The following is a 14,307-nucleotide window of genomic DNA, read 5'->3' on the forward strand; positions in this document are numbered from 1 at the left end:
CCTAGTCCTGCATCATGTCAAAGCTCACCCCAACCATGGCACCCTCTTTCCTGGCAGCCACCTCCATTCTCATACCTTTGACAGCACCCAGCATTATCCATGGTACCCACCCAGCCACGATGATCTCAAAATCTCCATCCTGGTCCACATCAGTCACGGCCACACCATAATTGAGCTGTGTCGGATTGCTGTCATAGTCAGGCGGGAGGATCTGATCCGTGATGGCTGTGAACATGGGCTCACTTCGCTGAGATCCTTCACCAGGCCAAGCCAGAACCAAGCTCCACAACAATAACAGCCGCCACTTTGACATCTACAAGGAGAGAAGCAGGAGACTGTCAGTCCTGTTGCCCTCACCCATCCAGCTGCTGGGGAATTTTCCCCCAGACGTAAATTCTGAGCCATATTTCTGGTCACAGTTTTCAATGTGTGTGACTGCTTCCCAAGGGAGATGAGCCTCTCAGGCCTTCTTATTTGGATATGGAAGTGAATGAATCCCGCCTTGTTCTAGCCTGGGCTCAGATGGTGTTAGTACTTCAGAAATCCCCCTGGTCTCCATCCATGGCAGACTATGCGCCTACAGAGAATCTGCCTGTTTCAGTGCTACTTACCCTGCAAATAATTGCATTTGGCAGGCGATCTGATGCAGCCTGCCTTATTGTTGGGAGAGAGCCACCCTGCCATTGCAGATCCCAGGCAAAAAGCCCCAGTCTTTGGGTTTAGGCCTGGTTGCCTATTGCTCAAGTGCCAGTGATCCTCCGCACTCCCCCATTCAGTGCAAGCAGGAATAAGGAAAAGCAATGAAGTTGTGTTTCTTAATCCTCTGGGCTTGCTGGGGGAGAGCTCTGGAATGTGAAAGCTGTGGCAGCCTTGGGCTGGTGCCCAAAGCAGGAAGTGTTAGGACTACGATTGATGCAAAAAAGAGAGAGAAAAAGTCTAGGGTGGGGATTTTTTTGACCTAAAGTGAATTCAGCTGTCGCACAGATTTCACATTGGGATGCGAAACCAGACTTGCTCCAGAGTTCCACATCATGGTTGAAGAGAAAACAAACAAAAACGACAGTGGATTAGACCTCACAGATACTCTGCCCTCTTCAGGACTTTGATAGGAAGAGGGAGATCCTGAGTTAGCCTGTGCCTCCAAGCAGAATGACCCATCTCTACCCTTTGACTGCATCAAAGAGAAACAGAAGATTCTGTCTCTGGACTGGACTGGGCTGGGAGGGAGGGAGGGAGGGAGGGAGGGGAGAGGAGCAGCTATAAACTGAGTGCCAGGCAGAAACAGTACTCGTGTGCTTATCTTCAATCTGGAGTTCTGTCACTTCTATAGGAAGATGTATATATGCACAGCCTTCCTGCTAGCCAGACGTTTGCTGGTGACCGTGAAATTAAATTAGCACTCATAGAGAATTAACACACTGTATGATGCATGGGCAAAATAGACAGAAATTTTCAATTGCTACAAAAGTGGAAAGGCCTTCAGTACCCCCAGACTCCCAGTGGGACACTACAAACATTTCTCATAATGGAAAAGGCCTTACAGAGATCTAAGTTCATTAAAGCCATAAGCATAAATGGCCTTCCTAAATCAGATCAAGGGTTCATCTAATTCAGGTCTCTTTCCAGCCAAGGCCATGAAACACTTGTAAGCAGGTTTATCCCTCCAACAGCCAGCCAGAAGTATACTGCCCTTAATCAAGGAGGCTCAATTTGGAGTGTCAAGGTGAGCCAGTGTGGCTCAGTGGTTAGTGGGCTGGACTAAGACTGGGGCCCTGTTAAGCTCACTGGGTGACCTTGGGCCAGCTACTCTCAGCCTAACCTACCTCGCAGGGTTGTTCTGAGGATTAAATGGGGAGAGGTGGGATACATATACAAGCAAGCAACAAACAAATAATTATACTATTCCATTTCACCACATCTGTAGTATAATAATAATAACAACAATAAATTAATTATACCCCACCCATCTGGATTGAATCTAAAGCTGGTCATGGGCTCTCCTATTTGTTATGAGAAGTATATAAACACATTGAAGGAAAAGGCACCTTTCAGTGTGTATAGGATGGGCACACCAGTAAAACTACACACTAGGGAATATAAACAACATCCAAAGATGTGTGCAAAGACATGGTGAGATCACACTTCTGTTCTAGAAAAAACCCTGCCCCCTGGCTTTGTCTGTATAATAATTAGGGACTCATAGCATCATAAAGCTGGAAGGTATTAAGAAGCATCTAGCCTGCTCCTTAAGGCAGGGTCTTCTCAACATTAAGCCACATCCAGATTGTTTATTGGCTCCTCCTACAGGATAAGCCATCAGATGTGTGACACAGGCAGAGGTAGAGCAGAGACAGTGTCCTGCACCAGAGGACACTTTCCCAGTTCAAGGGGCTGTTTAGAAAGCGTCTCAGATCAGAACCACCCTCCTGCACTTGAGGGTGCATTTTCATAATTAATGGAGCTAATCCTTAAAACAGGTTGAAGCCACCCCTTTCCAAATCTGTACATGCAATCAGGGTAGCCAGGAGCTTGGCAGGGGAGGCACTTTCTCATTCTGTCATTGTGTGCATATGGAAACTTGACAACTTACGCTAATAAGCAGCTTCTTCTTTTTCTGGGGCTGCCAGCTTGGAGCATTCTTATAAATGCAGCCAATGGCTAGGATCAATACTGTCTTTAAAGCCTCTCGGGGATACTTTATCCACCCTGATTGTGTGCACAAAAGGGTGGTCAAAGTGCAAAGCAAAACATGTAATATGTCTTATGATCATTCCTATGGAGAACACCTGGTTAGCTCCACCATTAGCCATTTGGGGCTCCCCCATTCCCCTGTGGCAGTACCTGGCTGTGTTGTAGACTCCAGCATGCAGATCTGCTGTTCACTTCCCCATACCCACCTCTGAGTTGTAGCTTGGCTACGCAAGTGTTTCTGCATGGTTTCAACCTTCTGCAGCAATTTCCCGGCTTGGACCCATCATAAAGGGGTGGGCTAGAATCCTTAGAAGCATCCGATTCACCTTAGGCCAGCAGCAGCATATAGTGCCAGAACCAGACACATCCCAAATCCATTCAGCTCTTGGTCCAGAGCCAGCTAGATCCTGCTAGCTCCAAAACCTTGCCTCACTCACCATATGCTCAGTGTTATTTCCTGAAGGGGGAATAAGTGGTGCTTGAGTGGTCATTGCCTTTTATATAATAACGTTTAGGGCAGTGGGATTCATGGTGTGGCTGGCAATTAGTTGCCTGACAAGTAGCCAGAAGGCTGTCTAATAAATACCCCACTGGTTTAAAAGTCCGTCTCAGATCAAACTTCAATGGGTGCCTGATATATGAGAGTTAGAGAATTCTGCTCACAGTCATGGTGCAACATGACAGGAGCCAACACGCACAGTCCTGTTATTCAGATAGGATCTTGCCTCTATCCACTCACCATGAAAATAGTCTGAAGAGTGCCGTAGATTCCTCCAAGCATTGGGATTAGGCAGGAGCTTACGGAGAGGAGGGTACGTCTCCCAGGTGTTGGGCCACAGCAAGCAAGATATCACACAGAGCTGGCAGTCTGGGTGCTAGCACCACCCTCCAGTTCAAGCCCAGATTAACTTGTTGTCAAATTAGAACAGGATGGTAACAGGTACCTGGTGACAAAGATGGTGTGTTCTACCATCGGGCTCCCAGCATTTGGTTTGGGCTAATTAAACCCATACATCAGTGAACTCCAGATAGATCATTAGGGAAATGGCTATTAATTAAGTTGCCTTCCTCTACACACAGCGAGAGTGCTTATACCTGTGCACAAGGCAGTCAAGCAGACAGTCACACAGTTGATCTTTGTAACCCTTCTTCCCCCTCCCAGGGGCTCTCGACTTTCCCACTGGAGCTTGGACAACCTGGTCTCTAAAAGCATAATGTCACAACATAGTTGCTTAACAAATTAGAGAGTCCCTTACATTGATGGTATTCCATACATAAACGTGAAGTGGGGGAGGCAACTGTTTACATGAGGAATGAGCCTTCTGGATGTTGTTGGGACTCCCATCAGCATTGGCCAGTGGTCACGAGGGTAAGTTGCAGCTCAACAACACCTGGAGGACCACAAATTCCCCAACCCAGTTGTAGATCATGGAACACAGGAACACAGAAAGCTGCCTAATACTCAGCCAGATCACTGGTCCATCTGGCTTCATGTTGGTACCTATCATCTACCCTGAATGTAAGGTGCTTTCCAGAATTTCAGACAGGAGTCTCTCTCAGATCTATCTGGAGATGCCATGAATTAAACCTAGGATTTTCTGCATGCAAAGCAGATTCTCTGTCACTGAACTACAGCCCTGGAAGTCTCTACTCCCCAGCCCCACAACTTTGTATTCACACTAGCAAACCACAACTTCCCAGGACATGCACACAGCAAAGAAAACTCCCAGAGGCACAATGACCACACATTCCCCAGAGATTCCTATATGAAAGTCTTTACCAGGCATGAATTGCGTGATGAGAGAAGATTTTGTCTGATCCCTTCACTTGATTAACTGATTAACACCTTCTTCCTGGAGCCTGGAGAGCATCCAAAAGGGAACTGAATTGGCGGTGGGAGACAAAAATGAATGATCTAGTCCCAGAGTGGCTGATGGCTGCTTCTATTCTCAGGATGCTAGTCTCTTGTTTTGGATGCAGCAAGAGTCCAGCCCCACCAAGTGCAATGTGCCCATGGCATTAAATGTCGGATGGTGCAGGGAAAGGCAGCAGAATACGACATGAGTATCAGGCACCTGGGCAGGAAAAAGGGACCCTCCCAAAGACCAGGGAGATGGTCTTCACTCTGAGCAAGGGAGGAAACTGTGTACAAGCAAAGAAGGAGAGCTGGGCCTTTGCCTGCTTATTGCTGGGTTGTTTAATAATCCCTTCCCTTGTCTCTTATGGGCAGCTCTGAGAATGGAGACAGTAGAGACTAGGTAAGATGGCATACATCCAGGCACCAGTCCAGTCTGTCCTTGGACCAAGCTTGGGCTCAGAACTGGGGTCAGGCATCTTGGCAGTCGCCTGCTAAGGGGATCCACGGTATAGATATGCTCTTAGAGATGCCCTTGGCAGCTGGAGAAGGGGGAAAAAAGCAGTTGGTCGCCATCTTGTTCCGAATGTGGACATTGATGGAAGTCCTCTCCATGACTTTGTGCCCTGCACACCACCATTTTCTGTCCCACTAAACGGGCCAGCTCTTGAGTAAAGGATGCAATGTGTACAAGAATGCCCACTCAGTGCCCGCACTGCAGTAAATTTGCCCTGGACAGCTTGCTGTGGTCATAGACAGATCCCCTTTCTCTGCATTCTGTGTTGCCTGCCCAACTCCAGTGCTTGTAACACTCTGACGTTAAAGTGGTGATATGGCACCAAGGAGGTGAAAAGTTTCTCAAATGGGCAGTGCTGGTTCTCCACCGGGCAAAGGAGAAAGCACCTCTCGGGCCATGGAAGCAGCTGCGCAGTTCCATGTCTTGCATGCTCCTACAGGGTGTGGTTGATTACACTGCAATTTGCACCCATTTACACAAATGGACGGAGATACACTTAACTCAGTAGGAGTTAAGGAGCAGATAGCATTAGAGGCTTACAGGAAGGTAGGTGGTCCTGCTAGTGACACAGCAGGGCCTTTGCATGCTGGGGGCAGACAGCGGGATCTGCATGACATGCTAGCATGGGCATTTGATAATTCCCAAGTGAAGGCACTGTTTTATTTCCTATCATGGAGAGAGAGGGAGCTGTGTCCCATTCGCTCCAAGGCGACAAGGCCAAGACATGTTCTTTGGCGAATCCTGGACATCCAGAGAGAGGATGCAACAGAAGCAAAATTTTAATAGTATTGTTGCTCTGCACCAGCAAGCAGCTGCCATTGTACACAGTTCCTGCTATTTATCCTAAATGACTTCATAGCCCCCGTGGCACCGCCATCTCTGTTATAAAGCACGGCCCTCCAGCAACCTCGCAGTGAGATAACACTGCCTGCGCTACTGTGGACTAGTGACATCACTAGCTCACAATGTCATTATCCAAATGCATGCCCACATTTTCCTCGGTGACGTCACAACTGAACAGCCAATCAATTGTGGTAGCATCAAAATAGCCTGGAAACATCACGAGACACCTCCTCTGTCTCCCCCCCCCCACCGGCCCAAGCCACCATATTATCTTCCAAAGTACTACTAGTTCAAGCAATCTGAGCACAAACAAATCCAGCAAGACTAATGTGTGGCATCATCACCACATTAGGGTTCAGGTCCTGCTCAAGTCTTTCAGGGCTGCTTTTCCTTCAAATTCTATTTTTCTGGAACCGCTGCTGAGAACAAGAAGAAAAATGTTCCTGTCCTGGGCTGCACTGCTGTCTTCCTTGAGCCCGCTAAATGCCAGCCCACAACCTGCATTAATGCTGCAGGAGACCTTCCCTGCAAAAGGGACAGGGCTCACCCCCCAGGGTGTTCGGGAAGCAGCCACAGATACCTCTCCCTGCCTCCCACCTAGTGCCTAGGGAGTTGTTCTTCAGAGTTGCCCCCCCCCCCGTTGTTTCCCCTGTGCCACACTGCAGGGTGGCCTGCCTGCCCCAAGCTGGGGCACAGCCAGCAGCTGCCGCCGGTGCAGTGTGGAGACAAAAGCAGTCACCTTAACAGCAAGCAGACCTTGGCACTCTTGGGATGCCTGTTCCCGGCTCGCTGTCGGGGGGCGCGGCAACCAGAGAGGCAAAGTCCTTCCCCAGGCAAGAGCTGAAGCTGACCTGAACGGGAAGGGTGCCCCCACCCCACTTTAGTCCTCCTCAAAGCCAGAACCTCTTCCCTTAGTTAGACCCCACTTCTCTGGGCCACCCCTTCCACTCCACTTGCCCAGCTTTCCGGGCTCCCATGGCTCTCCTCCGAGTCCCACTCTCAGTCCCCATTTCCGCCCGCCCGGCTCGCTGGCGCCGCTTGGCGTCCGGGGAAGCGGGGCGCAAGCGCGCGCGCCCTGTGCGCCCTTCCCGCCTCTCCGGCTCACTCGCAAGCGCCCAACTTTTCTTCTCCGGCTCTTTGGGAAACTTCGCCCCGTCGGCCGGGTCGCGGCCAGCTCTACTCACCGGGCAGGCGGCGGGGGCCCGTGGCAGGACCATGCCGCCCAGCTGGCCACGGAGCATCCCGGGCGGGCTGCCCCAATGTCCGCAGCTGGTGCTGCCTGCCTGCCTGCCCGCTCGCTGGCGCCTCCGCTGCTGCTGCTGCTGCTGGTGCTGGCGCGTCTCCCTGGCTCCCGGCGTGGAGCTCCTCCGCCCCTTCTCGAGCTTGGGCAAGTCCAGCGGAGCGCGAGCGCCTCTTTATGTAAAGCCTTGTGCCCGGCAGGCGGCCAATCAGTGCGGCCCGAGCGGAGCCGGGCACCCAATGGCGACGCCGGGAGGTTGGGCCGCCTGGCACTGATTTACTACCTGGAATTGCAGGGGAAGCGCGGCCAGGCAGCGCCGATCAATACGGAGCCAAACTGTGACGGGCGGGGAGGATGTTGGGGGGCGGGCGGGGGCGGGGGCCTGGGGTGTGTGGAGGGCGAGGCGGGAGGAGGGGGGGGGTGCAGCCTCTTTCAAGAGCACAGCTGGTAACCTTCGCCAGGGAGCGGGGCTTGCCGGATCGGAGTGGCAAGAGCTGGAATCGAGCCCAGCAGCCCCGACGACGCGCACCCGTAGATGGGCTCCCGGGGAGACCCCGAGGCAAGCGGAGGGCAGGGAGATGTTCCGCCCCCTCCCACCAAACCTCCACCCACTCCACCTCCAGTTCGCTCGCCTCCCCGAAGCTGATCTTGGCCGGCAGAATGCATATACAGTATATATATATATATATACTGCCGTGTGACACGCTCCATACTGTTCCTTTCCGGTGAAGATAGGAGCGGCAGCGGCGGCTTTGCCTAGGGAAGCAAAGGATGAACGGACTGGAGCAGCAGGAGATCATCCCAGGGATAATTGGAGATATTGGGGGGGGGGGGAGCCGGGCTGTACACCTGAGCTGTAGCCTTGGAAAATGTGGCATTCTCATCCCGGCAGCAACACCCCTTTCCATTGCACTCTCTTCTGCCAAATAGCACCCACCACACCACCCTGGGCTGGCACCCTTTTCTCTTAGGCTCTTGCACACACATCCCGCCGCTTTTCCTCCTTCACCCCGATGTGGTTCTGAGCCGTACCAACGCCTCGTGCGACTCCTCCGTTGTCTGCCTAGTGATGAGCCTCTTAAGCTCTCCAACTTTGGTTGAAGATGTGGACAGCAGATACGCCCCCGACCACCACTAACTAAACGTGTGTGCGGGGTGGAGTGGAAGAGACGAGCAAAAGCCCAAGAGGAGCCGGGTCCTCTCCAGCATCCTGTTCTCACAGCGGCCAAGCAGATGCTCGCGAGCATGGCAGGAGCGCAAGCAGGCAAGCAAGCGCTGTTTGTGCTCCCCGGCAACTGGTGCTGTGCCGGTGCATCCCGTGTCGGATCCTGGAGGCGGCATCGGGCAAGCAAGGACAGGGTCGTGGCAACATCCGGTCCTTGCCAAAGCTCATTCACACTTCCGCTAGCCGTCCCAGTCCCATCAAGTTCTGGCTCTGGCTTGACCAACCCACTCCCTCCCTTAAGGAAGGGCTGCTAGGTCCTAGAGCACGTTGCACCTGAGACCCCCAATGGCTGAGTGTCCCTTGCTTGGACTTCGACTACTTTGGGCGCTTCCTGGGCTGCTGAGTTCTTCGCGGTACCAGGAGGGCGCCAAGCCCTTTGCGCGCTGTTACTAGGGAGATTACACTATGGTCTTGTAAAGGAAATTACTCTTTATTTCTCTAGTCTGGCTGCAGATGTAAGCGCACGTGTTGGTCTTGCGTTTTTGTTTTTTGTTTTTTTAAATGAGTCGCGTTGAGGAGAGTCCTTCCGTAAGACCGTAGCACGTGGGAGCCAGTTCAGCCAGGGTAGCATATTCACAGGATCCGTGAGGGCTTAGGCTGGATGTGTCTGTTTGTACAGGCTACTAGAACCACCTTAGCATGGTCCAGATGTCAAGGGGTGGAAAGACAAGTGGCCCTCTAGACCTCTATCTGGCCCTTAAGACTGTTGGTGGCAAAGGAAAAAATATATAGGCATAAAAGGAGAATTCCCTGGATGCCAAGATCCAATTTTGGGGCAAGTACTCCACAGCAGTGTGAGATTCAGGGGGTTTCAGAGTCTGTATTTCCTTTAGGAAAAAATGAGGCACCTTGTATACTGTGGTGTCTTTATGATATATGGTTTATTTACGCATATATGCAGCTTGAGCCTACGATGAAGGGGTTCCCAGCATCGTACCCCAAGAGAGTCTTGCTTCTTTCCTAGGCACAGTCCTGGATTCAAACAGCTGCCAGCCATTTCTCTGTTATCTGTTTGCCACATAACTCCTACTCTCTAAGCTTCTGGCCCATATTGCTTCCTCCCCCTCTTCTCTAAGCTCTTGGCTTTATCTCTTGAGTGAAAGTTGCCACACCTCTTTGCAGTCTATGGTGAGTTCCTTTGGTCCATTGTAGTCCTTAATGCTTCATCCCTCTGGTGACTGCCTCAACAAAGGAAGCTTAGTCTATCTTAATTAGCCCTTAACACATGTTAATTCCAGAGGATTTAGAAGCATCTAATACACTGGTCTAGCACAGTTTTAGCATTCTGAGCCTTCATTACATCCAACACCTACTGAACCTAGTAATTTAGGGAGCATCTCACACCCATGAACTCCTAACAATCCTTTCCAGTGTCAGCCAAGACCCCTGCCTATTCTGCAAACAACCACAAAGTGCTGTGGCTGCAGAATACAAAGAAATCAGTCAAAATTGGCCAAGATATAAAACAGAAGACCCCTTAGACCCCCTTGCAGGTGAGATCCATAGCTTTGCTACTCAGCCACATCATTAACCATACAGCTGCAGATCCCTCTAAAGCAGGTATTGAGCTTAAGCAAGGGGGTTAATTATAAAACCCCACTTCCCTAACAGCAAAGCAAAGTTAATGGGTGCTTCTTCAGCTCAAGTCACACACACCATCAGAAACTGTAAGGGCTGCTTTATGTATTCTAATTCCCCACATATATCTCCATGTAGATAAAAGCATGTGCGCTTTGACGTTTCAAGTATGGCATGAGTGGGGATTCTTTGCCTCACAAGTACATTGATCAGGCAGGCAATATGTGAGTGGTTGAATACATCATACACTGGAGATTGTAATATTTCATGCATCTCCAAAGCAATCCAATATTGGAAACATCCGTGTGAGATGTACCCAGTGCCCTCTTCTATAGTGCAATTTCATTTTCAAGTTGGTCCAGCCACAGCAGAGTCAGTATTTGCCAGTGCCAATTTGCATGCATTTGCTTCTTTTCTTGCATACTGTATTGAGCAAGCTTACAATGACCTGCGCCTAGCAATCATTTTACGCTAATTGGGGTGGTGGTGGTGGCATATTTTAACAGAAAAACAACAGAACAACCCAAGCAGTCACACACATGTGTAACAGGTCTTCCAGTAGGCCAGATCTTAACCCTTGCACGTCAAAACTCTTCCAAATCCCCCCGCTTTAACCACAGGAACAATTACTCATCTTTTCATAATAATCCACCCTGATCTCTATTATGGTCGAAGCCCATGTATCAGGAGGGTAGCTGTGTTAGTCTGATGAAGGTGAAAGAGGAAAGAGTCTTGTGGCACATTAAAGACTAACAAGTGTTGCCAACAGGGCGCCCGTGAGCATGTGTGCCTGCCAGTACCTCCTATGATGCCCTTGAAATGTCTTTGCAAATATCCTCTTTTAAAATTCACAACACATGAGGGGTTCTTTGCTCTTTTACTTATTAATTTATTTCAACAAATCATATACCGCTTAACACTGTGGTAGTCTCTAAGCAGTGTACATTAAGGTTAGAAGGATACAGGAACTATATAATTCGTTAAAAGTAACCAGAAAACCAGAAAACTTTCTTCAGACACTTTCAGTTCCTACTAGCACTCAGTCTCTCCTACATCAAACATGTCAACATTTCACTGGATGCCCGGATTCAACACTCTCCCTTCAGTCTGTGCTACACAATGGGGAGATGCAAAGAGCTTTTCTCTGTAAGCAAGCCTAGTGGTAGCTGATGCTGGTGTCCGTCCCCCCCATTGATGGGGTGGCTAATGGGGAACATGCCTACATCCCCATTTTGTGGTCCTTTCTCTTTTTCTGCTCTTTTAGTTATGGTAACCATTATGCTGCATTCACTCAGTAGCCGTTTTGTGACTGCCACCCATGGCACTTCCTCAAAATTTCCAATGTGCTCAGGCACAGGAATATAGGAAGCTGCCTTATACCGAGTCAAACCATTGACCCAACTAGCTCAGTAGTGTCTACACTGACTGGCAGTAGCTATCCAGGATTTCTGGCAGGACCCTCTCCCAGTCCCTCCTGGAGAGGCAGGGGATTGAACCTGCGATTTTTTGCTTGCAATGCAGATCTTCTACCACTATGCTATGGCTCTTCCCCCTATAATTCCAAATGTGTCTGGGCATGATCATTCATGGACTAGCGTTCAGTTCATCATATGCATGAGAACAGTGGGAAATTGTCATGTCATTGCCATTTGACTTCACTGCTTACATTCTTCTCCCTAAATGTATATCAATATCTATGTCTCTACACCTGCCTATTGACTACTACACCTCATGCATCTGATGAAGTGGGTACTAGTCCCCGAAAGCTCATGCTACAATAAATCTGTGAGTCTTTAACATGCCACAGGACTCTTTATTATCAATGTGACTGGAATCGGTATGTGAGTTTCATAGACAAGTGCGCAGTGTGAGCCTGGAACTTTTATCTCTTCAAAGGCAATAGAAGATTGCATTGGTGTGAGTGGATTTTGTGCTGTGTGCAGTGTATACCTAGAACACCCACTCCCTCAGAAAGTAACAGTGGAGCTAAGATTGGCAAAGACTAAAGCAAAAAATGAAAACGATATTCGAGCCGAGGTGCAGGTATAATTTATATTCAATAGGTGGTCAAACATAGACACTTACTTCTCATGTTTTCTACACCTATAACCGGAGTTGCAAACATAATGGCTCACTCTATTTTAGTTGAGGTACTAGAGAAGGGAATATTTTCCCAGTATGTCAAACAGCTGCTTTTAGGGGACAAATTTATGAGCTTCTTCCTTGTAGCTAAGCATATTAGAGTACAAGCATGGTGATGACTTCTCATCCTCTTGGGAGAATTAGGGTTGCTTCATATAATTTGAAAGTTGCTAAAGGGAAAAGTTAATACATCACACACGTGTGTGCGTGCATAGGAGGGAATGAGGCACACTTACAGTGGTGAAATAGACATGTTTGTCAAACCACAGGTAGGATTCGCACAATTTCTTACACAGCAGTGATTTCTGAGTAGGAAATGCCTCTCTCTTTTTAAGCCCTGGTTTGTGTGTCACCTCACGTGCTTTGAAAGCAGACTATGTGACTAATTAGTTTTCGAAACAAACAAATAAATAAATCTTGTGTGAAGCGGCCCTCATTTTTCCTGCCTGATAGGATACCTGAAAACCACGCAGAGCCACCAATTAGGAGATATTGTCACAATAACAAATATGTGTATCGAGACACATGAACTGGTATAGAAGCAGACATATCCATACACTTTGTTGTATGCTTGCGCATATAATTACACCACAGCCACCACATATATGCATGTGAATGAGCATGCACTTGTACAGTCTCAAACAGTGACAGGACTAGATTGATGCATGCAGTAGAATGAGGTGGTAGAATAGAATTGGCTGCACCACTTCAGACTGAAGACAGGCAATATAAATTCCAAGTACACTCTACCTTAAACAAAATTTAAAAATCCCTGCAAGTGGAAAACTAGCACATCAGGGAGGCAGTTTCTAGCTCAGCCATTTCCCCACTGTCCTAGTTTTCTACTTGCAGGGAGTTTCTGCTGCTGCTTTCTGGTTTACACAGGGCAGTCATTCAAAGGGGTGTTTTCCATGCATAGTCTGAAGTTGTATCCTCAGGACTTTACTGCCTAATTTCCAACTCGTTTTGCCGCATCCATCCAGAGGTACCTTAACTTATTCTGGTGTCCTGACGGCTCTGCTCCTGTTTCATTCCCGTAAGAGATAAGACAAGGAAAACAAAGAAGCCCAAAGAAACCCACGTGTGCATTCTCCACAGATGAAGGTCTTCGGATGAAGAGTGGTATACAGTTTTAATAAATAATAATAATAATTCTCAGCTGGCCTGTGGGGGGTCATCTTCCAATGCCATCTGCTCACACCACGCATTTAGGGAGGACCTCCTATTTTAATTAGGGGGACACTGTCACCATCCAGAGGACCATGAAGGGTAGCAGGAATGACAGGTCTTGGAATGGGCTCCTAACAGTTGTGTTGGGAGTGGGAGTCTTTACCTTTGGTGATGACCCCCTGAGCTACTGCTTTTAGAAGGCTACCGTTGCCATTTGTCTGTCTCAACAGACAATGGAGTGTGCCTCTGGGGGTGAAGTTAAACCACTGCATTAACAGTGCTGAAGTAACCCCACAGAGCGCAAGCTGCCCAAATGACAATACCCTTCTCTTGGCCTCACTGATGTGGTCCAAAGGAAAGTAGAGCCATACACTTGGCACCAGCTTGGCTGCAGGAGCTGCTGGAAGGAGGCATACAAGGTGCCATCGTAGAGACTCCAGATTTATGTAGTTTACTCCTTAGCCTTTTCTTCTTTTAGAATCATAGAGTTGGAAGGGACTTGAGGGTTGCCTAGCCCAACTCCCTGCAATGCGGGAATGTCAGCGAAAGCATCCATGACATCTGCTGTCACTCCAGAAAGACGAATGCCTGCAAGTGCTGGAACCCTGAGTTCTCTCACCTCTCAGAGATTAGGGAGGCGTGTAGCAGTTTTAAAAGCAGGATCCCGTATAACTGCCCCAAATGCCACCATGAGCACAAATAACCATGAAGGGACAACAGAAAGGACATCTCCGGCGCTGCCTTTAAGCCACCATTGTTATTGGCGAGATCTCTGAATAATAGAGAAGGCATTCTGTTTCGTGGAGCCCTTGCTTGGCCCTTGGCTGTGCTCACTGAATTGCTCTGTATTGCCTATCCCCGGTCTGCGTCTGACACAATGAAGGGCAGAAAGGCAGCGGGAATCCGGGATATGAAAAATGATGCCCTGATGCCTCCTGCTCGAGTTGTTGTCTTCTCCCCATTAACAATGCAAAAAGAATAAAGAGTGCTAATGATATTGGCAGTTTATACTAAATCGGGAGGTGTCGAAACAGCAAGGAGAACAG

At 48.9% G+C, this 14,307-nt stretch overlaps 1 protein-coding gene across 6 annotated transcripts in view; it reads right to left on the minus strand.

The window, feature by feature from the left end:
- The window catches only part of CRTAC1 (cartilage acidic protein 1), a 37,100-nt gene extending 29,592 nt beyond the window's left edge, over positions 1-7,508 (minus strand). For 2 of the 6 annotated variants that reach the window (XM_083505788.1, XM_083505793.1), the window contains exons 1-2: positions 7,091-7,296; positions 111-313 (exon numbers count right to left, since the gene is read on the minus strand). In XM_083505788.1, coding sequence (XP_083361914.1) covers positions 111-313; positions 7,091-7,147 — 260 coding nt within the window. In that variant the 5' untranslated portion in view covers positions 7,148-7,296. Of the gene's footprint in view, positions 1-110; positions 314-611; positions 6,900-7,090; positions 7,297-7,429 lie in introns of those variants that run through there. The other 4 variants (XM_083505790.1, XM_083505791.1, XM_083505792.1 and 1 more) reach the window with 4 other exon arrangements.
- Positions 7,509-14,307: the final 6,799 nt, after the last annotated feature.

The sequence above is a fragment of the Podarcis liolepis genome, assembly GCF_965112155.1.
Source record: "Podarcis liolepis genome assembly, chromosome: 5".
Taxonomy (NCBI): domain Eukaryota; kingdom Metazoa; phylum Chordata; class Lepidosauria; order Squamata; family Lacertidae; genus Podarcis; species Podarcis liolepis.